Source organism: Sabethes cyaneus, chromosome 2 (assembly GCF_943734655.1).
Source record: "Sabethes cyaneus chromosome 2, idSabCyanKW18_F2, whole genome shotgun sequence".
NCBI lineage: Eukaryota > Metazoa > Arthropoda > Insecta > Diptera > Culicidae > Sabethes > Sabethes cyaneus.
In genome coordinates this window covers 67,218,677-67,246,329 of record NC_071354.1, presented here as the reverse complement: position 1 = coordinate 67,246,329, position 27,653 = coordinate 67,218,677, and the positions used below count along the sequence as shown (strand labels likewise).

Genomic DNA, 27,653 nt, shown 5'->3' with positions numbered 1-27,653 from the left:
AAGTATGCACCAGCATCGGGTGCACTTTCTTATTTACTCTCTCTCTCTCGTTAACGTAGTCATTGCAATGTGTTTTATAAAAAGCTGAGCGCTCATTAGATGAAACCCTGTAATTTTGATTATTGGAAGTCGTCACTTTATCACTTTTGTTGACAACGAGGAAATCGTCTGAGCCATCTTATGTAGTTTATTACTTTAGCATTTGGTGGCAGACAGAAAATTTTACCCATAAACTGTTTGTGGTACCCGTTCAGTTTAGTTTAGCCGTTTAATTATAAGTATTTAGTAAATACTATTTACAGTTCTGATTACAAACTCTTCATATTTACCGAATGCTGAAAAGTAATCAGAAGTAATGTGCCAGCATGACAACGTTGGCTTAGAATGCTGAACTTTAGAGTATTTTCATTTTTCCTTACAGTATTACCAGTGGGTCCGATATCGGAAGTACTTATTTACTCTTCGTTTTACAAGAAACTTTTACAGTCGATCACGCAAAACTCAACAGTTTTAGTGCATATGTCGAGTCGAGTGACAAATCATCGTGTACGCACTATACATCATGTAAAGCAAAGCAAAGCAAATCCTAGGTGCTACATTCCGTTATCGAAACTTGACCTTGTTTTTTTTTAACGACAGACTTCGCAGCCAGCTGTTAGAGTACAGGACAATTGCAGGGCCAATTGCTACAATCCTACTGACTCTAACAGCCTCTCCCAGCCGAGATTCGAACATACAACGACTGGCTTATTAGGCCAGCGTCATACCTCGAAGCCAACTGGGACGCACTATACATGTATGGACGCAAAAAAAGCATTTTCTTTTTGTAGTTGGGCTCTACCCATGCTTAGGCCAAAGGTTTGTTTATAATGCTTTTCTCTGAGCATTGCCAGCAAAGCTTTGGGCTTAAACTTCTTTGAACAGTTGACGCTTTTTTATCGACAAATTTCGCAGTCGACTGTTCAAGTACAAAACAATTACGGAATTGGTGCAATGATTTTAATGGTACTATTGTTCTATTTTTTCAAATAATTTTAAAGAATTCAATTTGACTACATGTCGATTTTTCTGGAACTAATAAAATTTCTTTACATGATGAAAAAAAAACACTTTGTGTTCGAGCGTGCTGTATCTAAAATCTCCGAGGGAATAATTACTAATCAACTGAATGAATATTTAGTGCAAAACAGTTTATTGTGTCCTCTCCAGTCAGGATATCGCAGACATTGCAGCACAACCACGTTGAGAATACGTCAAAATACGTTGAGTATAACGGCATGAAATTAAACTTATTACCCTTCTGTCTGTACAAAAAAAATACTTCAAAACAAAAAAAAAATACTGTCTGTACAGACTTATTATCCTTCTGTCTGTACAAAAAAATACTACAAAACAAAAAAAAATACTGTCTGTACAAAAAAATACAACTTACGGGGTCAATTTGATCCCAAAATTCAAACTGCTATATCTCAGCGAAAACTAGACGGATTTCCGAATTTTCTGGATCTCGCGTATGTTTCTGTAGAAGAAAGTATCGTTCTAGGTGATAAGGATACAAACGTCACAGATCTTAAAAAACCGATTTTTTCGATTTATTTTTTACTAAAACCCCTCCTTGTAAAATCCCCACCTCCAAGCCGCCATTCATAATTTAATCATTTAGTTCATTACATTATCTTTCTGAATCATCTAAAAATTCAGGAATCCGTCAAGTTTTCACTGAGATAGAGCAATTTAAATTTTTGGGTAAAATTGGCCCCAATGTACAGACGTTGTCAGAGTTTTGCAATAAAATTGTCGCAAAACGTAAGTTTTCGAAAATTTTTGATCAAATAACGTATACAATAAAAGATTTCGGGTAGACACACCTGGTTGCAAAAAAAGTAGATTAATTCTTTAAAAAATAAAAAAAATATTGCTTCTCAAAAAGACCTGGGGTCAAATTGACCCCAAGGTACAGACAAAGGTTTATAAACGATCTGTCTGAGAAACTCCTGCACTGTGGCGAAAATTCAAGCAATTGGTTTTGAAAGAGAACCCGAGCAGAAGAACATTACTGAAGAATACCTCATCCAGATATTTTTTTGGTGAATAACTGCATATTTGAGTTTGGTATTGACGAGCTTGGTATCAGAAGTAAAATAGCTAGAATAATATCTGAAAATGTTCTACATACACTTGAATAATAACTGGTTTTGTTATTACAAATGGCAATACAGTGGTTTACCGATTTTATCTACCCATCCGAAATTTTTTGGTAGATATATTTGGTAAGTAGATAAATTTGGGGAGAAATGAATTGCTCCAAAATAATTTAAAGGAACAAAAAATATTGTTAATATTAATCATTTTCCTCAATTATGTATTATTTTAGCGTAATTTTACGCATAGGGCTCATTTTATTGATATCAACCATTAGCCATAATGCATGTCAACTCAGCAATATTATGAAAAAAGACATATCGAAATTCAAAATTACTCCAATTTTATTCAAATTTTGTGTACTTATCCTTTGCAGTAAATTTGAGATCCGTATTTTTATTTGGTACTTAGGGTTCTCTTTTCTGAGTCAGTGTGCTCCCAAAAGTTACCATTTTTTCCACCTTTTTTCTTTGAAAATTCATAACTTTTGATCCATTGAACCGATTTCAATGATGTTATTACCAAATGGAAAGTATTTTAATGAGCTTTTCAGAAAAAAATATTGGACTAATGCCCAAACTTTTTTTTATCGCAAAAACATTGAAAACATTCACTTTTTATGTTTCTATGGTGTGTAGACCAAAGAAAGTTTTCATAAAGTAACGAGAATACAATGGAGACGCATGGTTTTTGTTTTTACTTACAATAAACATTCTTTGACACTCTTTGGGGGTCTTTGACAAAGAAATGCGTCTCAAAAATAAAACGCCATGCGAGTCCATTGCATTTTCGCATCCTTATTTCTTAAAAAAGAGTATCTCAAAAACTAAAAATGTCAGATATCTGTTTTTTGATATCGTATGTAAAAAACTAGCTTGCCATTGAAAGTATAATGAAAAAAATAAAACCTTCTTTCCATTCCGGATTTTCGAGTGATTGCTATACCTTTATACTATATATTTATATAGTAGAAAGGCAAAAACGAATATTTTAAATGTTTTAAGTGATTTTAAGAGTATCAAGGCTCCTAAAAAAATGTTTTTGCAATCATAAAAAACTTTGAACGTCAGTTTTTTTTCTGAAAAGCTCATAAATTTGTAATAAAACTATTAAAATCGGTTCAATAGTTCAAAAGATTAGAATTTTTAAGGAAAGAAAGGTGATAACCATAGTTTCTAGCGGAGACGGGGTGTGCCTGTTAACGTTACGGTATAGAAAAATATCACAAAGGATCAATATGAAATGTTAAAAATATGCGTTACAAAATAAATAGAAGTTACTTTGCGTATTTGACTTCAGCATTATTATACCCATTCTGTGTATAATTACATAGCACAGATGCCATATAATAAACTATAAAATACAGAGAAATATTCCCTGTAATGCATAAATTCATGAAATCTTCCAAATTTTCATGCTGAAATGACAATTTAAAAAAAGGTAGATAGAACCGGGTCTAAATGGTAGACCAAATCGGGGGTACCTAAATTCGGGTGTAGATTAAACCAGGTGTAGATATAATCGGAATACCACTGTATCTACATAATATCAAATGTTTTTGCTACACGTGTACAATGCACAAGTCATTCTTTGTAGCTTCATAGCTGATTCAGTAATTCATTTGGTATAGCACAAAAATGTAAAATAACTTATTAATAGCAATACTTTTTGAAACGATGGTTCTACAATTGATGAAGGGACGGTGAGAAAGGGAAAGAAGAAGGATTTTTTGGGAATAGAGGGGAAAGAGTGGAAAGGAAGGGGAGGGTAATAGGTAACTACGCTTTAACAAGTTGTCGTTGTGACTCCTACGTTTTGTCCAATGCTGGAAGGTGCATTGGTCAAACCAAGCTATAATCTGGGATTATAACCGGATTCGAACCCACAACATCCGCCAGGGCATGTGGCTCGCTGGTACCCGTGTACCTATGAACCACACAGGCGCTGGAAAAACCAATTGTATTATACATACCAGTAATGAAACCGACAGTATGTAAAAATGATAAAATTAAAATCAGTGATTAGGATCAAAACGAATTTATCCGCGTTGCAGGTCAGGGCCGATTTTGTACGACCTTTTCTTTTCGTTTATTGACTCGTATGAATGCTTATTGTGAGAAATAAAATCATTTTCTTTTCCCAGAAAATACCAGAATGACCGTAAATTTGAGAAAGGATGTAGATATTGTTTGCAGTATGCATAATCTATACCGAAACGATCTACATCAGTACGATTATTCTACCAGGCTATGAAAACCAGGCAGCTTCCCACGCTAACAATTACAAGCATGAATAAATTTGGAAACGTCATAAGTTTTCTCAGAAAAAGCACTGAATCTGAGATACATTTCCTATAGTCACAAAAACGGCACCAGCAAACAAAGATTTCTTCCTGTCTTTTGAAATGAAAGCAAGCGCTTTATGTAAACGTACTCAATCGAGCGGAAAGTTGATTAGAGAATTTTCGTTGAGCTTTGTTTTCGATTCATTACGCTTGAATTAAGACACCGCCACTAACTGAGTCTGATTTGCTTTATCCAATCTACTATGGATTTGTTGGAACAAATTCAAATTTGTTTTCTTTTTTTTAACAATAATAATTTTTCAATATCATGGTTTCTTTTCGTCGTAATAGTAACGTGTATCATATTTTAATTCTTATGAAATAATTGAAGTTCAAACCTTAAGCCTTAGAATAGTAAAACATTTTTAATTTGAAAGATCCCGAAATTGAATTAAAACAAAAAAGAAATAAACTCAGGTTGTGATTAAACATAGACTAAATAATACTGGTATAAAAACATACTTGATTTGGTAAAAATCTTTAATATCGAACGAATTTAAAAAATCTTTAATCTTGAAAGGAGAAATAGACGTTATCCACGGAAGTGTCATCTTCACATTGTCATTCAAATAAAAAGACTATTGACACTATGTTAGTTACATGAATCGATTAGCAACATAGCATAGTTTCAAAACATACTGTCAAAAAATTTTTGATGCAAAAAAATGATAGCAAATAAAAGAATATTCTAATTTTAGATGTACGCTTGATTTTGGGAGAAACTGTATATATAAACCAGTCTATTCTGAGCTAACACCTACCCGTAGCGTTAGCAGAACAAAGGTTGACGTCGCAGAGATAAAAGCACATTTCTTTGAACTAGATCGAGTCAAGTGTTGGGAATGGAAAATCCTTTTACTGGAACCAGTATCTAGGTTCTGTCTGTTCGTGACCTACATCTCCACGATATAGTAGCGTCGGAAATGGGTGTTCTCTCACAAGTTAACTGATAGTATACTAGTGGGGACTTCCACACTAATGCAACCAGCAGCTGTGTGTGCAAGAGTAACTACAAAATGATAGATTCTGATACTGGAAGCACTGTCCTCACTCAAACTTTACGAGACTATATGGGCAAAACAGTTCTACGATTTGCCAATTTTGCGATATTGAAATGCTCAGGCAGTTTAACTTTGATTTTTAATCCTACTGCATTGTGTATTCCCTACATACATATGTATGTAACATGCATATGTGAAACAATGCGAGAGTGATGCATTCTTGATGGTTTCTACCAGCTTCACTAGTAGGTTACAGTTAATTTAGGTCACGGTCATCGTCATTTAGTTTAAGATTCATCAACATAAAAGTTATCAAATGAATGACACACCTAACTTCAAAAAGATGAAGCAAGTGCATAGTTTGAAATAATTCGCAAATATTTCGAACAAACCGCATCCGCCTCCATCAATATGAGAAATTATGGAGACGCATGGCTATCGAAAGCTTTACTTAAAAATTATAATGTGCACATTCTCACCTGATTCGCTTTGTTGATCTGCTTTTTCAGACCAGCGAACGCCATGCTGGAACTAATTTTGAAGCTGTTTTCTGTACGGCAGCCGTCCGACGAAATCGAACACAGTTACACTTGCTGACGGACCGTTGTCTCCACTAGCACTGGCACCAACTGTTGTAACGGTGTGGCAGATTGTTCTCCAACTTTTCCCCTGCTGCTGCTGCTGCTGCTACTGCTGTTCACGATAGGTTTGTTGCAAGCGCTACTCGTTACTGGCAGTTGCGAAAACACCGAGAGCTATTCACAAAAGAACACTACTTTCTGATATTATTGAACGTATTCCTTGTTCCACTTACGCTTCCTCCTGGTAGAGAGGGATTTTTCTATTTATTTATTTTTTCTGAGGACGCACATTTACCAATATCACAGCACAATCAATAGATCTTTACTGCCTGCTTCATTCCACGGTACTATTTACTTTATTCTTTTTTTTCGACTTTCTCTTCAGCACACTATATACTTGCACCGGATGGATGACACTAAAAAGTTGTAGAACCCATAGCGAGGCGAAGAAATCGCAACCAGAGAATAATATCCAGACCAACCAGCATCGATAGTAACAGAGCCACATGACATGTAAGAAAGATGAAAAGAAAAAAAAATGTTTTTATTATATTTTTTTAAATTCTACAAAAATGTTATTAAGTTCAAGTATTATGTACAATATGAATTGAAAAATTACTCCATTTTAATTTTAGAGGGCGAAGTAAAATTAATCTGCACAATTTCATTCTAAGTCACAAAACATTGTGATCGTTTATGACACTTAATTGAAAAAAAAGTGGTGAAAGTTTTCAACCATGTTTATTTTTTTCTAATGAAACTTCAAGCGTTGGGTTGCAGCAAACGATGATGGCAGTGTTCAACACATTTTCGCGAAATTGCTAATTAAAATGCATATAACTTTCGCCAAACTTTTTCAAGTCACAAGAGATCCGAGTCAAAGATTTGCTCTGCCGTGAATGCAGCAAGCAGCACGTCCAGTGCTGCAGCAAAATCAACTGCAATCAGGAAACTTAGAAAAGATTTTCATTGCGAAGATAAAACAACATCCTCTGTGCTAATTGCTTTCACTCAGGCTAAGTGTAAGGGCGTACTGTAGACAATGATAAATCAATTAAATATCTATTAATAATTATTATTATTTCCGGAAGACAATTGAACATATTTCGTGATAACTTAATAGTCATTAAACTTCTTAATCGGGAACTTCTAAATAATATAACATTTTATCAAGAAGTTGGAATATTTTGATAGGATTGAAAAGGCAATTTTGAAGGTTATTTTGAAATATTGTGTGCGACTTACGTTTATTACTTGCTATTTAAAAACCAATCAAACTAAACTTCGTAACCTTCAGACCAGACTAAGGCGAACCTTAGAATCTCACTGATTAATATATAAAATAGTCATCAGGTGTATTTTTAAGGGCCCCGAATTATGATAGTTCAATTGAAAAATATATCGTTCAGGATATCTAAATATTTGAATTTTTCAAGAGCGTAATCAACCTGTGTTTGATGCTGATAAAAAATCTAAATGAAATGATACATATTATCCTGATTCATTGTCGACCGCGAAAAACATCCATCGCAAATCAAGGTCATTGTTTGTCTATAAAAGAAGGCCTTTAATCACCAATAGACACACTAATTCCCCTGTAGAATGGAGAAAGACCATCTTTTGCACTGAAACACAGCTTTACTGCATGCCACCGAGAAAAAATATGCTCTGTTACTTTGTTAATTCCAGAAAAGGCTGGCTGCCATTACTGTCGAAGTAATCACACCAATTTTATGCTATTCTAAAATGGATATTGACCTTGCTGATTGATGAAAAATTTGCACCCCACACGGAGCAGCACCCGAAATCACGTGAATATTTTTCCACTAGGGCCACACACACGGAATCACACTGAAACGCTTCTTCTTTCGATCTAGCGTGTCGGCTGCTACAGCAGTAACCACGATGGATTGGAAGGAAGCTATAATGAGTACAGGAAATTCCCTTTTTGGGCGGATGAAAAAATGCGTAAATTTCTACAAGATAGCAGTACTTTGCTCGTCACTGGCACACGCTACCCTCTCCGAAAAGGAACTGGCAGAACGCGTTCCCAATGCGTTCGAAGCTCCAGCGAATCTTTCGACATACGATAGTTACTCTCTTTCGGCCTTAGAGAAAAGCTGCGAGAGCAATTTTCCAGCATAAAAGTTCAGCAGCATGCACGGCATGGACGGCAAGCTTCATGGGTGAAAAGGAGTGCAAGGAGCTGGGAGAATCCGAAACAGGATCACGGTCATCAGCTTCTAACCAATGAAATAAAATGGTATTGGTGTGTTTTGGCCTTTCCGATTGAACAAATACTCGGAATGGTTTTCGTCAAAGATGTATTTTTACCGCAGGTTGAAAGCATGATTACCTGACTTTTCCGCAGATACGAATGCACTTAATAGAAAATACTTAGAGGAATATTCAGTTGAATTTTACTATTAAACGTAGTGCTCTAATATTAGATGCTAGATTAACATCAATGTTGCACCCTAACTCTCGGTCTTCTACACACAATGCATGCCTCGTTCAAAGCTCTTGTGTGTCAGTGAAAATTTACAAGAAGAGAAAAATTCGACGCATGCGCAATTTCCAAACGAATAAAGCAGACAATATGCATACAATAAAAGGACGGTTCATATAATTTGTCTGGCGAAGCTTTCTATTTCATCACCTCTAACCAACCGACTATCTCAACTCATTCACTAGACCCCGTCTACTAGTGGTTTATCCTATCTTCATCGCAACTAAACGTGAAACAATATCGTCGGAATGTCAACAGGAAAGTCATTCGAATCCAGAGTTATTGATGCTGAAGATTATTTTATTGACTGTAGATCTGCAAACGATAAACCGATAGGTTTTCGAACCACGACGAAGCAAGCCGGAGGAACCGAAATTGCACGACAATCGACGGCGAAATGAAATCAATTTAGTAGATTATGTTAGATTATATTTGATTGTGTTTATTCTACGCTACGATATTAAATTTTCTGAACAAGCTATGGCAAATCGATATCAACGACATATGTAGAGCCCAACATAGAAACTCGGATAGGAAACATCTGCAGAAACTTACAAATTAAAACGAGAACGGGTTTATAAACTTGAGCAGAAAATTTGATTTTGGCTAATTATTATCAATGATTGAATTATTCACTGTGAAAAATAACCCAATTTTTGGCTTCTCCAACCAATTTTAATGTTGGAAAACTACTCAGAACCTGAGTTTTTACACTCCAATTTTAACTAAATCCACTAAATTCAGATAAATCCAATCAAACATGTAGCTTTGCTATGAAACGCTTGCTACACTATTTATTTAACCAGTTTTTTTTAAATTAAAGGGTGTCTTCTGTAAAATTCAACACACAAATTTAATTGGCAAAATTCGAGTTTTTATCCGATTATTAAACTTAGTTCTTTAATCTATATTTTACTTTATTTTATTTCACCTTTATATCCGATCACCTGTACTTTGGTCATAACCCCGCATGAGGTTTTGCACGACCTCGAAATCGACATGTTTTGCATAATCTCAAATGCTTCATTTCTTCAACCGTTTTGACTACTTTAGGACGTTTCAGAAGATTCTGCTTAAGGGGGCATAGTACTTTTTCAATTTAAAAAAATCGAAATTTTTTTTATTGATTATTTCGAAAGATTAACATTTTGACCATATGTGTTTCAAGTCATTTCGATGAATTCCAAAAACTGACAAAGTTACAGCTATTTGTACCGCGCATGTCTGGAGCGATTACACAGCGAATAAAAACTTCAATGTCGTTTTTCTCGAAACCAGGTTTTAAAAGTCGGTACCATAACAGTTGGAGCTCAACTTCCAAATTGAGTGGATGTGTTCGCTTATCACGGAAGTCGTTTACGAGCTTATATTTTTTTCGCTTAAAGTTTCTTTTAATATCTTGGCACCGCCGGGCCAGGAAACGGCGATAGACATTCGAAGATGAGGCGTCGCGAAAATACTTTTCGCATTGAGTATGCAAATGTACCAAAAAAACCGTCTTTCGAAGAACTACACGAGTTTATCGGAACAGTGCTTGGTATGACTCATGAAGAGGTGAAACGAATTCAATGCAGCAGAACTATGGGCTGTGCATTCATTACGGCCAGCGATCTTGCGGTTGCGCAGAGAATGGTAGAACAACACGACGACAAACACGACATCGAATCCGATGGCAAGTTATATAGACTAAGGCTGAAGATGGAGGACGGTGCTGTAGAGGTAAAGCTTTACGACCTTCCTATAGACATCACTGATACCCAAATAAAAGAATATCTGCGTGAGTATGGCGAAGTGCTTTCGATTTACGAACAGATGTGGGGAGAGAACTATCGCTTCGGTGGATACCCGACTGGAGTTCGAATTGCCAAAATGATAGTGAAACACAACATTCCATCATATATCACGATCGACGGAGAAACAACAAATGTATCTTACTATAACCAGAAACTCACATGTCGTCACTGTGGCGAATTCGTACATTCTGGTATCACATGCATTCAAAACAAAAAGTTGTTGGTCCAAAAATTCTCAGTAGATCCTAATGCGAAAACGTATGCGAACGTGGCACGACAAACGACGAGGCCGAAAATAGTTAAGAGGCAGACAAACACATCGAAACAGTTGAGTGAACCGAAGCAAGCGAATGATTCCCGTATACCTACGGATACAGGCACTCGCCTGAGCCCGTGGTCCTGGCAAACCGTAAGCAAGAATACTTTTAAAACCCCTACACCACTACCCTCGACGTCAGCACAGGCAGGCTTCGGGAGTACTACAAACAAGCAAACAGCCGAACCAGTAGTTCCCAAACAACTTCACGTTTCCGATAATCAACCCTTGGTAGAAAACGAAAGTTTGTCATCCCTCCACAAACTAGACGACATGGAAACAGACGATTCTACATCCTCATCATGCAGCAGACGTACACGACGATCGACCAAGAAGTTACGTACTAATGACGTCGAAAGAATGGTGGGAGACGAAACTCTTTTGTAATGGATCTCTGTAGTTACAACATTGCCTCAATTAATATAAACACAATCACAAACTCGACAAAACTTGACGCGCTGCGTACTTTTCTTAGAACCATGGAATTAGACATTATTTTTCTGCAAGAGATTGAAAATCAGCAACTATCTCTTCCTGGATACACTGTTATTTGCAATGTAGACCACACTAGGAGGGGGACAGCAATAGCCCTCAAAGAATATATACAATTCAGCAACGTCGAAAAGAGTTTAGACAGCCGTTTGATCACACTACGCGTACACAACACCACTCTAGCCTGTGTTTATGCGCCCTCAGGATCTACTGCTCGAGCCGAGAGAGAGCGCTTCTTCAACGAAACAATTGCTTTCTATCTTCGTCACCGAACCGACCATGTGATTCTCGGTGGAGATTTTAATTGTGTAATCCGCCAGTGCGACGCAACGGGATATAATATGAGCCCTTCTCTACAAGCAACTGTAAATCAACTTCAAATGTGTGATGCATGGGAGCAGTTAAAAGCCAGAGACCCTGGCCCTACCTATATAACACATAATTCGTCATCTAGACTCGATCGCTTCTACATCGACCGTGGACTGCGAGAGAAATTGAGAGACATCGGAACGCATGTATGCTCTTTTACCAATCATAAGGCCATTACAATGAGAATCGTTCTTCCATCCCTCGGGCGGCCAAACGGTAGAGGCTTCTGGTCACTTCGTCCCAATATTATAACAGCTGAAAACATTGAAGCGTTCGAAAATCGATGGCAGTACTGGACGCGCCAACGGCGCAATTACCAATCATGGATGCTATGGTGGCAGAGATACGCGAAACCACAAATTCTGAAGTTTTTCCGGTGGAAATCAAAAGCTGCTTTTCTCGAATTCCATAATGAGCATCAGAGACTTTACACACAGCTAGACCAGGCCTATAATATCTACTTCCAACACCCGGAGATGCTGCCTACCATAAACCGCCTAAAAGCCAAAATGCTGGCATTACAGCGTAGATCAACTCAAATGTTCACCCAAATTAACGAAACCTTCATAGCAGGAGAGCCGCTCTCAACTTTTCAGCTTGGAGAACGTCGAAGGAAAAAGACAACGATAACTTGTCTACTAAACGATCGTGAAGAAATGTTAGAGAGTCCCGAACAAATCGAAGCCCATGTACTCCAATACTTCACCAGCTTATACACTGAGACTACAAACGAAAACCCCGTTGATGAAGCGTTTCAATGTGACAGAGTAATTCCGGAACGAGATGAGGCGAATGAAGCTTGTATGTGTGAAATTACTACTGCCGAAATCTACACTGCTATCAAATTTAGCGCTGCAAAAAAATCTCCCGGACCTGATGGAATTCCGACAGAGTTTTACCTGCGTTGTTTTAACATTATACATAGAGAACTAAATCTAGTGCTTAACGAAGCACTACAATCAAATTTTCCACCGGAGTTCGTGGATGGAGTGATCGTACTTGTAAAAAAGAAAGGAGGCGACAATACCGTCCGATCGTACAGACCTATCTCTCTGTTGAATTACGACTACAAACTGTTAGCTAGAATTCTGAAAGTGAGACTCGAAAACGTCATGCGAGAGCATAATATAATAAGTAATGTGCAAAAGTGTGCAAATCCCGACGGTAACATCTTCCAAGCAACTCTTGCTCTCAAAGATCGCATAGCGCAGTTAATCAAAAATAAACAAAGAGCAAAGCTCATCTCGTTTGATCTCGAGCAAGCGTTCGATAGAGTTCGTCACTCTTTCCTTTATCGTACGATGCTCACTCTCGGAATAAATGCTGATTTTGTCCAGCTACTAACACAAATTGCCAATGCATCATCATCACGCCTAATGATCAACGGACACCTATCGGCACCCTTTCGGATCCAACGATCGGTTAGACAAGGGGATCCCATGAGCATGCATCTCTTCGTCCTATACTTACATCCGTTACTCCGAGAACTCGAACGTATAAATGAGAGCGACCTGATCGTAGCCTACGCCGATGATATTACTGTCATCTCATCCTCACCTCAAAAAATCGCCGAAATGAGAGATTTTTTCTCACGATTCGGAGAAATATCTGGAGCAAAAATAAACTGGCAAAAAACTACATCTATAGATGTAGGATTCTCAGATGGTAACCCAATATCCATTCCCTGGCTACAGACGGTAAGCAAAGTGAAAGTCTTAGGTGTCTACTATTGTAACTCCATCAAAGAGATGATCAAAACGAACTGGGATGCTCTCGATAGTCGTTTTTCTCAACATGCGTGGCTGCAATCACTACGGCTACTCACACTTCACCAGAAGGTAATAGTCGTCAACACATTCATGACGTCCAAAATTTGGTTCCTATCGTCAATCCTGCCTCCTAACAGTGTACACATTGCAAAAATAACCGCCACTATCGGCACGTTTTTGTGGAGCAGAGCCCCTGCTCGGATACCGATTCAGCAGTTAGCACGGGATTACCAGAAAGGTGGCCTTAAATTGCAACTTCCAGCCCTAAAGTGTAAGGCGCTACTTATCAGCAGACATGTTAGAGAAATTAATACGATGCCATACTACAACTCGCTAATATTTCAAGACAATTCGCTGCCTATACCCCCTGATCTCCCGGACGCAAAGATGGTTTTCCAGCAGTTTTCCCAACTACCTGCACGGTTGCAACAATATCCTGTCACCAGCATAATACATCAGCATTACGTTAGCTTAACGGAAAGTCCTAGAATAGAAAGAAAACACCCAAATACTAATTGGATGAGATGCTGGAAAAACGTAGGTATCAAACAGCTTGGGTGTAGAGCTAAAACCCAGCTCTATATGTTTGTGAACGAGAAAATCGAACACCGCAGTCTTTTCACACGCATTGGACGCGCTGATGGAGCAAACTGTGTACACTGTAATGCAACATATGAAACATTGCAACACAAATTTAGTGAATGTCGACGAGTTGTAGCAGCTTGGGATCTTCTACGCCAAAAAATAAATACGTTTTTTCGAGGCTGGCGAAGCCTATCCTTCGCGGAGTTGAGCAGGCCACAACTGATAGGTATAGCTCGTCGCGATAAAATCAAAATACTAAAACTATTCAACAATTATATTTCCTATATTAGCCAACATGATGGTGTAATTAATATTTCAAGCTTAGATTTCTTTTTGAACACTGAAGAGTAAAAAACTTTATTATGTAATTAGTTTTACTATATTATTGACCAAATAAACTATACCTTATTAAAAAAAAAAAAAACAAAAAAAAAAAAAAAAAATAAATATCTCAAGAACGGCTGAAGCAATTCTCATGATTCTTTTTTTGTTTCAAAGCTAACAAAATTATCTAGTGTTTGACCCATCCTTTTTTCGATATTACAATTTTTATATTTTTAAGAAATGTTTAAAGTCAATTTTTTCGGCTAAAAACCTTACTTTTATGTTTGAATGTCCGCCATTTTGTTATGCGTTCGAATTTTAAAAAAGGATGGGTCAAACACGAAATAATTTAATATTCTTTCATGTCGTTTTGGAATTTTTCAATTCGGATGAGCCCCCCAGCGCCAATCCATGGTACCGCAAATCATGTTTTTTCCGAATGATCATGTTCAAGGAGCCGTAGGGGAGAGGGGAAGAGGTTCACATATGCAAACAAAACTGCAAATATTAGTATAAAGTGCAATGTTTAGCAAGCAATAAACCCGAATCGATTCGCTTTTCGCGTTATTGAGAAAAAAATATTTGAAATAAGGCAAAAAATATGGTGTAAAAAGTACTATGCCCCCTTAATAATAACCCAGTATTTCTCGACTGGCCGCACCGCAGCTTCAGTGTATTTAGGGGCTTAAGATCTTTCGGCAATCAACATTAGTTACACTTAGACCCCAGAAGAGGGAAGAAGTCACTTTTGGAGACACTCTTTCAAATACACCTGCCCCTTTATGGTATCTGTGGTCAGGAAAGAAGCACTCCGTTTTCCGTATGAAATTGCTTACCAAATCATGAATTTCTTGGCAAACCTCAACACCTTCTGTTTTCGAAGGTTCTCTGGAACATCAAACTTATCCGCTTACAGTTGAATCTGATTGAAATCCGCTTTCACATAAATCTCGTCGTCCGCTAACGCAGCAGTATGGTTTCGTCAAATTTTGATCGTATAAAACCCGGGCACGGCCGCATTCTTTTTTTCGTCACGGTTTGGGGCCTTAAACGTACGTAATCCAGGTCGAGTTTTGGCCTTCAGCACGAAATTTTTGCTCATATTCAGTTTTTTTGCTACATCTCGAACAGGGGATTTTGGTTTCCGGTCGAAGGCACCAAGTATGCGCTTGTGGGTATGAAATGGGGAAGGCAACTAGGATAAGCGCCCAACATATCTTTAGTCATCTTGAGGCCCTACCTAGCGCCTCCACGTGGTCATACCATTATTTTGTCACTAAACCAATGCATTTGAAGCTGTTAAAATTTGAACTTCCTTCCGTTGGCAATCAACGATTAGACAAGAAAACGTAACCATAGTGAGTAGAAATCAAAATATGTTTTTATGTTCAATGTGTTAAAGTTATACCCTGTTATTAAAATAAATACACTATTGCAGTTACCTTTGAAAAAGGCCAAAATCAAAGGCCGAAAGGTCAGGCAGTATAAAAAAGCCGTTTTCAATATAAAACTGACTGGAAAGCCGAAAATCCGCAATACAATATATGTACCTCAGTCGATCTTAACAGAATAAAAGTTATGTTCACGAATTCATTATGTTCTTATAGGGAAAGAAATGAAATGAAGACTGCTTTTGAAAACCCCGAAATCGATTACGTGTGTGAACATTAAGATTTTACCTTAATCCAGTCAAATCCAGTTTCAAGTGCAGTTCCAAGTCTAATTTTAATTTCAATTTCTTGTAGCATTTCATGTTCCATTTTAAGTTTCATGCGAAATTCGGTTGCAACATTAATTTTAAATCCAATTTGAAGCCTTATTTCAAATTCAATTTTAGACTCAATTTTATGTCGCTTTTTAAAAGTAAAAAAGCAAACGCAAGAGTAAGTGTAGGTGCTACATTCCGCTTTCGAAACTTGACCTTCTGTTTTTATTCAACAGATTTCGTAACCAGTTGTTAGAGTACAGAACAATTGCAGGGTTAGTGCTACGATCCTATCTGAACCTCTCCCAGCTGAGATTCTAACATACGACGACTGGCTTGTTCAACCAACGTCGTACCTCGTGGCCACCTGGAAGGACCAAAGTTCAGAAAGTTCAGTATTAACTACAAATTCAAGTACATTGTTAACTTTAATCGCAAGATCAATTTCATCTTCAATTCAAAGTCCAATTTAAGTCTCATTTCAAGTCAAATTTCATGTCCTGTTTGAAATCCAATTTCAATTTAATTTCAAAGTCCAAGTTCGAAATCCAATATCAAATAAAACTCTTAATTAGAAGTTCAAATTTGAAGATAGGTAGCCCCCTTCCTTCGGTTTATGTCTGAAGACGTCAGTATATTTGATGCTATCCGTATACGAAAATAGTTGTCAATTATAATGTTCTAAGTCTAGACCGTTGTGGTGTTTGGTTTCTGTATGACCAAAGCGTAAAATTATTTTCTGGCACTGCGTTATGGTGCATTAAGAAGGTTTTTGATTCGAAAACTGAGACAGTAGCTTTTTTAGGAGACGTGAACCAACTCAAGCTGTAGCTTCTGTTAAATGGTGAAGCGATCCCTCAGGATTATGTTGCCATGCCATGTTGGATATTCGAATGAGAACGAAACCAGCTGTTGGACCATCCTTAGGCCTGAGGAATACAACCTAACATTCCTGTTCGTGACATTCTGGGCAGACGAGACATACCGTGAAGCAGATACACGGACTCGTAAAAACCATTCGCGTATTCTACTCTCTCTAATCCTCAGGAAACCCGTAATAATCATAAACACAACCGTACCAATATGAAGCAAACGGTCCTTAAAACTGAATAAAATGTGCAACTGAGAATTAACCTTATTCACGATAAATTGCTTGCAATACCAACGACCTACGGTATTACATCCCTGACGTACAAGGTATGACCTCCTCGTAACTATTACGATTCAATTTATATTTGAATGTGAAATTATTTTAGTTCTCGGTATATTATATTACTATACCTACTATACCTCAAAACATCTTAGTACGTAATTACAAATAAAATAAATTTTTTTGAACTGCTCAAATTCAGCATAGTAAACAAAATAGTAAAAAGACTGGCGTGTAAAATTTTCAGTAAAAAAAATCGAAATTAAGGAAAGCTTTATTAAGAGATCTATACTGTTTTTACTTTGTTGCTAAAATTATACCATCTCATCTAATCATAGACATTTGCCCTACGACGCATCCCATGGCTTCGACTTTCCAGAATCAATAATAAAATTCTATCTGGCAGAAGCAGTTTCTGCCTACGCCGATAAATATTTGGCATGGGATGGGACGAGAAAAAAAGAAGCTGGCTCAGACCTCAGACATGCAGACGCCCCGAGAAACCCATGTCTGATGTCTGCCGCGTCGTTCCTTAGAAAACGTTTATTTTCACGCATCCTTTCCCAAGCCCAAAAATCGATTTCCACTCGCGAGTATAACAAAAGTTACGGACGCTGCCGTTTAGCAACTAAAATCCCAGCATGGAAGCTTTGCTACTGATATTAAATCCAATCACTCTGAGCACACAATTACTTCAGCATAAAATTGAATCAGTAGCTACTAAAGATCAATTTAGTGCCAGGCAGTGAAAATGTACTGTCAACCGCACCGCCCACGGTTGTGCGTAAAAAAATTGAGTACGGTTTCCCAAGCTCTAACAATTAACTTCATTCATAATTTTTCTACCCACTTGGTTGGTTTTGCAACCAAAATATCCACTCCGCCGAGCAGGCATAGCCCGTGGGCAGCCAGAACCATACAGCAGTAGATTTTTACCGGATCGGTTCACCTTTCGCCAATTGCGTCTCCTGCCTGCAGCTAGACAGGACCCCGCGCGTGTGTATATAACACCGTATCGAACGCCCACGCAAATTCTATACATTCCGCCTTCGGCTGTAGTGAGCTCAAGTGTTTCATTCAGCTTTATCCATCACAAGCAAAGTGCGCTTCTACACTAGTAGACCGACCAGCCAACCGAGATCCTGTACACACGGACGGCCGGCATTATGTGCTTGCAAGCTTCGTGGGGCTGACATTTCGTCGATAACGACGTGGCAGTGGATCTTCTTTGTACGTCATCTTCCTAGCGTGACTATATAGAATTGATTTACCTCGGTCACATGCGAGCAGTAAAAGAGGATCAAACCAACGAAATCATTGAATTCCGGAAGTCATTTTGGCCACATTTACCTGAAGGGTACCTGAAAATATAGAAGAAAAGAATGGCTTTAGTATGTCGAAGGATATATAAGAGAAGCTTTTTTTATTTTGTAGTTCGTATCGCCAATTCAAATTTTGTAAACATTCATATTTTATTATCTGTTTTTTTTTCTAGTGAAAAAATTTCAAACTTTCGACTATATTCGCGAATTAAAAAGCACATCAATATAATTTAAAATATGTATGTGATTATTATGAAAGGTGTAACTTTAGGTCGTATATAAATAATTACATTTATATTAAACTCGATGAATACACGCTAAGTAAAGATCGCAAAAAGAGAATATCGGAGATTGAATACATTTAACTGTAAGGCTATTAAAATTCACAGCATCTTCTAAGGATTTGCTTCATATTAATAAAATGAAAAATCTGAGAAATCTTGTATATATTGAGTCGACTGCAAATACAAGTAAAGAAATTTAATATTTCATCTCAATCGGACATTATTCAGTAAAGCGAACAAAAATTAAACCAAACAAAAATCACAAAATCAGGCCTGTTTGTTTCTTCGGCGAATTAGTTTTTTATATCAAATTAAAAAATGCATCAAACAGCTGATATGATGTTGTGAGAACAAAAAATTGAAAACATTACAAACAACAGCTACAAGGTTGAAATATGTACGAGTACGTAACACAAAAGATACGACGAAAATCCATATACCTACAGTTTAAAATTGTAAGCCGGTACAATTGAATACAAAAAAAAATCCGTTCACAAATAACCGGCATATGTGTGAACTTGTTCCACACTATACTAAACAAACACACCGAACTTTCGCTTCATTGGCTTTGGTTTATGTTTCATGCTACGCAATAAGTGCTGATGGAACCAATTGCTTATTAAGAGCGGGATCTGATGCAGCGTTTTGAGAGGAATACACGAAACTGATAATACGACAATATTCATGGACTTCTCTAGCTATCTGGTTTATTCGGCTAGTTAAGCGTTAAATTTAGTAAATAAATTCACCATTTACGTTGAATGTAATTTTATTATACTATATATTGTAGTCAGTGATTGACGGAAAACAAATTACGCTGGGTCAGAAGTGCTTTACTAAAAGCAAATGTTAATTTCGCTTCGGGTCAAGGCGGAACGCTATTAATGTATGTCTCAATAATGGTTTAATATTTAATTTTTCTATTACTGACTTTCTTCTACAATAGTATCATGATGATTATTGTAAGACAGACGTACCCGTACTGCTATTTGGTCATTTGGTAAAGCATACTAGAGCAATTTCTGCTTCATTATACTCGGCGCAAGACACATTACCAATGCGCGCCTGCTTGTACGATTTGTGAAATTGTCCCTAAAACGACGAATCTACCCTACTAGTCGAACGAGATTCGGAAGCGAGGATCGTAAGTCAAAAATTTTGCTGGTGGCCATAACTTGAAGGGAAAGCGATGTCGATACTCGTTCTTCCAACAGGGATTTGTCGAGAACTGGTTGTTATTCCAATGAACTTGGTCATGTCGAACGGTCTTGACGCAGCCATAACGGGCCGTTGAACCATAAGGTTTGATATTGTAACAGTACAGGTGTCATTCCCAGCGAAAACATGTCCATACTCCATTTATAGTGAGGTACTGAATCTCCGACAAACGGTATGCAACAAATGCTTGCCATCGGGATGGCAACGATGATAAACAACACTTGACTATCGTAGAGTCGGCGGAGAGTTCTATGCTGCTGCGGAGTTTGTCATCTACATGACATGAATGAGACTTCTTAGCGAGATATAGGGCCCTATTCTGTAAGTCACGTCGAGTCACTTTGCTCGACTAGTCAACTTTTGGTATTATGTAAGTCCCAGGCGACCCGATTTTGTCAAGTAACTCGACTGAGTCCACCGCCAAAAAGCTAGTGACGGTTAGCAAGTGACGCCTGAGCTAGCTTTGTTTTGGTCGTGCATTGAGCCGCTATGCTGCCCGTTCTTCTTGCACTCGACACTCGACAGTGACTGAGTCGAACCGAGTTGCTCGACGTGACTTACAGAATAGAGCCCATAGACAACTTCATCTTGTGAGAGAGATTTTCTAATGGGGCGATGCGAGATTTGGTTGTTATCAGACGGACTGTGACTGAGCCATCATACAATTCACACAGCAAATATAAGCATGCACCATATCACAGAACAGAAGTTGAAGTAGAAATCCAAACACGTACATGATACTTTCTACAGATACTAGCGAACCTGGCGGTAGCGAGTCACTTTTTTTCCACGAAAACACACGAACGCAGACGAATGCACACGAAAGCATGCTATGCGATTGGCAGCGAGCGTTCTGCTTATATTGCTGTTATTCGCTTCTATGCGAAAACCTTTTCCAAGAAAAATAAAAACAAAAAAGACTCTGTTACCAGTTTTGATCGTTCGGACTTCCACTTCTGTTCTGTGACCATGTGTTGCTTCCGAGGCGCCACAGAAGCCGTGGAGTTCTACAGCTTTCAAACTGTTGCTGAAATTCGTCAATCTTGGAACAGACAGAGAATCGAATGCCTAAACGTTTCTACGACATTCGGTCCAGAAGGTTTGGAATTTATCTGTCAGTGCTTCATCCCAATCGAGCTTCTGCTTCCACAAATTCTGCATAAAGATTTTAGCCCCAAGGACTACGATAAGACCGATTAAACCAGGATCAAAAAGACGAGCCGTGTTCGAAAGTACTACTCGTTTGGTGATTGTTCCTTCAGTATTCCAGGACGGTACAGTGAAACAAAAACTGTCAGAGGCTGGCAAACCTCAATGTCTTAACTGAAGACGATGACGAATCGAATTCTAGGGTAGCTCGATTTATCCCTAAGCTCCTGAGGAACAGTCGATAAGAGTTCTGCGCTATTCGAGTTCCATTTTCGCAGCATAAATCCTGCCGACCTCATGAATTCGATTACCTTTGCCGCAAACATCTCTCCTTCTTACAAATGATCAGTACCTGTCAGTATATCATCGACGTAAAAGTTTTTCTTGGCGACCTTGGCTGCAGCTGTGTATGAAGCTTCTCCTTCGCACGCCAACTCCAATTCTCAGAGTTTAGCTTACATTTCACGAAGGTCGACGGTCGAGCAGGAGTAAGTTACGGTTCTAGGAAGCTCCATTACGCTACCAGGAAAACGTCCTGATATAACCCATCCAAATACGGTCTTCTGAAGAGTGGATCCTTCATCTGCAAGCTTCATAACCCTAAAACTAATTCCTTGAACATAGTGAACTCTCCGCCAGATCTTGCTCCACCTGGTCTAACCATTTTGCTAGCTGTGCCCCTGGTCGCCTTGTTCTTACCGAATTTGAAGCAAATTGCATCTTTGCAGGGTAGTTGTCCGGTATCCATACTACATGCCCTGCCCATCGTATCCGTTCAGCCTTTTGAATACTGGGTTTAGAGCAGCGTGAGTTCATGGTTCATCCTCCTTCTCTATACCCCATTCTTCTGCACGCCGCCGTAGATTGTCCTTAGCTAGCACTAGTTTTTTTTTTAAACTCCGAGCATACGCAGGTCGAACTTGGTCCAAGTTTCATGCTCGTAGAAAACAACCTGTCTAACGAGCGTCTGGTAGAGGGTACACTTTGTAGGGGAGCTTAATCTCATCCAGCGCAATTCTTACTCGAGCCCATAGTAAGCACGAGTTCTGCTGATAATAAGCATCCGATTCTCACGATCGGTGTCAGTATCCGCCGTTGGCAGTGAGCCAAGTAAGACAAATTTGAAACTACCTCAAACCTAAGCGGCGTCGGTCGGTCTTGGTTCCATCGGCTAGCATGTATTTTGTTTAGGACTATTTACCTTTCATCCAATCTTTTCTGGTTCTCGGTTTAGTCTGATGTGCTGTTCAGCCAACGGAATAAATATGCTGCCCATAATATCTATATACTTGACAAAGCAGCTATTGATATCCGCATCCGCACCTGTGTAGCGCTATGTTGAACGGCAGACATGAGAGACCATCACCTTTGTGTGATTGGAATGAACTCGATAAATCCACCCGAATTCTTAACACACCACTGTGTACCATCAATAGTAGATTGAATCAGTTTGATTAACTTCCCGGGGAATCCGTTCTGGTACATGATTTTACATAGCTCTATTCGAACGATGGGATCATATGCAGCTTTGAAGTCAACGAACAAACGGTGCATAGGAACTCTGTATTCACAGCCTTTCTGCAGGATCTGCCGCAGTGTAAATATTTGATCCATTGTTGACCTCCGTCAACGATAGCGGCTTGATAAATTCCCACAAATCTGTTCGTAATTGGCGATTTGCATAAGTGGGATGGTTTCCCTCATCTTATAACGATTGGTTTGAATGAGTGTTCTGTCGTGGTTTTGTTCTATTCTGTGTGTATTTTTGTGTGGTTTTAAGAAAAATATTATAATAACTTCAAACATTCGATGAAACTGCGATTGCTGCATTGATAAAGAAAACACATCCAATACTCAACTTTTCAACTCGTCAAAAAATAAAAATTCTTTTGGCCAAAACTGATAGAAACAAGCGCATGTAGTAAGCAAGCAGCATATCAGCGGCACCTTTATATCTTTTTTTTTTGTTCTTGACATCAGACCAGCCCAGAGGATTTAGAAATATTCAAATAAAAGACTTTTTCTAAAAAGCCTTCGCTGTACGATAGTTCAATTCAAATCAATCGAAATTCCCAAACCAGTAAAAGAAGCCAAAAGCACCAGCATGTTCCATTCTATGTAGATGTAGACGTTGACAGTGTTGCAGCAGTTCAGTTTCCCTATTTAATTTTTTACCTGTTACCTTTTCTACAGAATCTCAATCTTGCTAACGAATGCAGACAGCGCAGCGTGGAAAATCGATTTTCCACCTGCGACATTCAAGGATAAAATGCTCATCGCCGCGCTCATTCTAAAACGTACCGAGCAGATACCCTCCCATCAGTTAGTTAGTGGTTTTGCATTGTTCTAGACAATAAACAGTTTCTTGCGTAAATCGACCTTGCCTGGGTGTTATCTGTGGCAGAGTAAATGATATGCATTATGGTATGTGCCGCCACCAAATAAGGATGGTAGCTTTCCACTAAAGGTATCTCATTGATATAATTTATTCAATATAGAATTGCTTTGCTAGACGATGCCAACCGCGCCAGTTCTGTGCTAAGGAGGTGGTAGCGACACATGCGTACAAACTCGCTTTCACGTTTTCAACCAATAAATTACGGAAAAGAGTATATTTGAACTCGAAGAACAACCATAATATACCTGCTCCGAAGTAGAAAGCATCGTTTTATAAAAAATCCAACCCCCATAAATCTGGGAGCAAAGGTCCAGTAGCAGACCGTGAAGCGTTCGCCGTTATAACGACTGAACGATATGCTGCGAAAGTGAGAATGTTGCCTAGGATATCAGTTTCATTCATATAAACGAAAGCTTAACAAATGTGCGTCTCTTCCATCTGTGTGATAGTTAAATGATTGCGATGTCACTGTTGTAACAAGTTAAACTGATGCTTGTTTATAAGAGCGCATGATAGTCCCAGGTTTCGGCAGGTACTGCGAGACGGATAGAAAAGCAAAGTCGAACAACGACAAGCATCGATGATCCAGCAGTTTCGTTCTTCGTGCTCCTGTCGCTGTCACAGTGGGCGGGCGGACGGGCGGATGCCCTAAGGATATAGGGCTTGCAGTGCAGTGCAGTGCAGCTCGCATCACGAATGGAAGCTGACGCGTGCATTACCTTGACCTTTTCCGTCGAGTACCGCTATGGTGTTGGCGAAGGTTTAAATCACTTTGCAAAAATGGACAGTTGGTTTTAACAGTTGATTGAAAGAGGCTCTCATTGACATGTATGAAATGCCCAAGGACAAGTTTTCCAGTCATTGAAAGTATAACTAGAATACGACACTGAACTAATAAGCCAGCCGGCGTAGGTTCGAATCTCCATTAGGAGAGGCTGGTTCTAAGGTCCTGCAATTTTCCTGTACTCTAGCAGCTGGCTACGAAGTCTGTCGAATAAAAACAAAAGGTCAAGTTCTGAAAGCAGAATGTATCACCAGGGATTTGCTTTTTCCAATTATTAAAATTTCCAGGGTTATGGTTTATTTAAATTAACTTTAATTATAAGAAAAAACTGTCTCGGAACCCCCAAAGTTCAGTTTCTAGCAACAAAGAAATTTTTCTATTTAATAGCTCATTTGTGCACATTTAAGCGCAACCCTAGGACCGAGTGAAAGATTTACCCTGAGCTTGCGCGTTTTAAATCAATACAACGTAACGAGTTTTCCTAAAGCAGCGAAGGACTGTTAGTTGCAAACCCTCACTAGGCCATTTAATTTCAATTCATTCGGGAACGCTGCATAAAAATAGCAATACCAGGAAGTTCAAACAAAACAAATCCTACCGATGATAGAGTCGATAACGAACGATTGGCACATACGGCACCGCCTGAAGCTAGGTTCCACTGCTTACAGCTGACAAACTTCGACAGGATACGGGATACAGCGCATAAAACGGAGACAATCGCAAACATATTCTGCAATGGAGCGATTACGTATATCAACGAGGTGCTGAGGTGCTAAGTTCATAAACCCTTTTTTGTAGTTCATGAATAAAAACAGGCTTCTACGGCAATGGTCACAAAGCAACTATAAAATTTACGTACTGAAAATCCACAGTTGACGACTGTGCAACTGGTTTGCGATACAGTGTGAAGCGCTTTGAACTTGCTACTTTTTTGTTGCAAGCTTGTCGGAAGCTCCCTTCGATCAACGGACTGATGTTTGTTTTTATTTTCTTTTTATACCAGAATGTCGCACAGTTGAAATTGGCTTATCTTATCTCGAAGTTACAGTTACATTTGTCGTGTGCTGCCTTTGGAGTAGAAATAGATATCGCCGTGACAAATTCGATTAAAGATTTTTTTTTTTTTTTTTGCACTTTAAAAAACAGAAAATAAATACCTACCTATCTAACATTTACTTAATCATGGAAAATTTGAAGTCGTTTGTTTACACTGTGACAAACGAATAAAAGTCAGGAGACTTAGGGGGCATCCATAAAGTACGTCACGCTTATAGGGGGGAGGGGGGGTTGAACTAATCGTGATGATTTGTGACGAAGGGGGGAGGGGGGTATGAAGTTATGTGACGTCACATGAAACAAAATCAAATGAAAAATTTATTCGGGAAATTATATTTAGCCTTCATTTCAAGATACAACTATTGAAGGCTTCTATAAAATCAACGTACTGATGAATTTTAAAACAAATAGTTAAATTTTTTGAATGAAAACTTTTTTTTAAATATATGTGTGAACAGGACTCATTTATTCTATGTAGTATGAACTCTCCATTAAGGCTTTGCAGAATATGCAGTACACCGTTGAAGAGCTGCTTGAGTACCGTCCTGCCTAAAAGATTTTTGCAACCGCAAATAGCAGTCACACAAACTCCTGAAGGGTTACGGGATGCTACCAGAGACCCATGGCAATGTTTTCCCTCGATATTCGTGCTGAACTCAGTCGATGAACAAAAACTCATACCGAAGTTCCACGGCTGCTTTTTAGGTTTTTCGGTATAATTTATACTGCCTCTCACTCAAAAGCTCTCTGAGGGATAGAGTTTATGCCACTTGCGGATTAAATTTCGCATCTAAGGTTGAATGTATACACAAAGTGACAAAATCCGTCAGAAAAGTTCTTCCAAGGCGTGTTGCTGCAAGACGTCAGCAGGAAGTCCTGATTCTTTCAACTAGGTCAGACGAATTAGAGTGGATGGATGTAAAGGGCGTGGATGTGCGCGAAACATTAATCGACGACACATCAGCGATCAAAATCCGACTTATAAGCTCGAAAATTTTCCTTTTTCTATTTGCTGAAATTCATTTGAAAGCTTTAAATAAAAATGTTGGAACGATTATTTAATTTTGTTGTAGTGAAAGGGGGGGGGGGGTGTTGCCGTGACGTGACGTACTTTCTCAGGGGGGGGGGGTCACGAATGTGTGACGAAATGTGACAACGGGGGGAGGGGGGTAGATTTTGGTCAAAATTTGCGTGACGTACTAAATGGATGTCGCCTTATTTTAGAATATATTCATAAGAGAAGATAACTTCGCATCAACCCTTTCTATTTCGCTTCTCTAATTATATTGATGTTATTATAGACGCAAAACAAATATTTTTCGTTGATGGCAATACTAATGCCACTGCCTTATAAAGGGTTAAAGTAAAGGAAAAAATGAAGGTTTTTGATGACTGAATAGTGCCAATTTTAACAAAAGCTGCAAAGACATTCTAAGCGAAAATACTCAGTATTTCCTTGGCATGCTTATCTCAATGACACTGAAACAGCGTTTACATTAAATCCGTGTAAATTATATATCTAGTTACTGAATCTCAATGCTAAAATTTTGGTCGACAAGTCTGCTTACGAGATAGATATCACGCTACAAAATTACTGCGAATACAATTGTGACCACCTGAAAAAAATTCCGTACTTTTTCCATGGCTTAATGGGATTCCAAGAAGTGTTTTTCGCCTAACCGTTTTGGTTTAACCTTTTTGTTGCATTATTATCGTAAAAATTTCTGGTGATTCGAAACCAATGTTAGGTACTAGCTTCGGGTGCGATAAAGTGGGAATTGATGAAATATAATGAATATATTCTACCTAACCTTCCAGATTTCAGAACGTGGTCGATTTGTGATTCCGCCTGGTTGGGTGATCTCCAGGTGTATCGATGGTGGAGGTTGTGTTGGAAAAAGGTACTACGTACGACCATGTTCTTGGAGGTGGCGAAGTTGACAAGTCTTAGGCAGTTTCCGTTCGTTATCGGGTGTGCACTGAACCGTCTAATCTCCACCGGTTTAAATTCCTCCTTCTGACCCACCTGAGCACCCTGAGCATAGTCCCCGATGATGATTTTGACATCATGTATTGGGCAGCATATTTGCGCTCCAGTTGCGCGTAAAATTCGTCTTTGTCATCATCGGTACTTCAGAGTTGAGGACTGTGCACGTTAATTATGCTAATATGTATTAAATAATCGGCCCTTGATTCTTAATCTGCACATTCGGGGGTTGATCGGGAAATAAAGAAAGCTGTGCCCAGTTCGTGTGTATTGCCGCAGTGTGACCTTCCATATACTTACGTACCATCGTTCCTTTCCAGTATTCCTCCTACAGCGCTAAGATGTCGAAATTGCGGCTCTTCACTTCTCCAGAAA

The 27,653-nt window shown here is 38.6% G+C and overlaps 2 protein-coding genes across 5 annotated transcripts in view; one reads left to right on the top strand and one right to left on the bottom strand.

Annotated features, from left to right (window-relative positions):
• The window catches only part of LOC128738042 (endophilin-A), a 37,513-nt gene extending 29,614 nt beyond the window's left edge, over positions 1 to 7,899 (bottom strand). For 2 of the 4 annotated variants that reach the window (XM_053832860.1, XM_053832862.1), the window contains exons 1-2: positions 7,827 to 7,899; positions 5,967 to 6,484 (exon numbers count right to left, since the gene is read on the bottom strand). In XM_053832860.1, the coding sequence (XP_053688835.1) occupies positions 5,967 to 6,011 (45 nt within the window). In that variant the 5' untranslated portion in view covers positions 6,012 to 6,484; positions 7,827 to 7,899. The remainder of the gene's footprint in view (positions 1 to 5,966; positions 6,485 to 7,826) is intronic. The other 2 variants (XM_053832859.1, XM_053832863.1) reach the window with 2 other exon arrangements.
• Positions 1 to 27,653, top strand: part of LOC128738040 (ATP-dependent RNA helicase Ddx1) — a 243,776-nt gene that overhangs the window by 196,518 nt on the left and 19,605 nt on the right. The gene's annotated exons all lie outside the window — the stretch shown is intronic.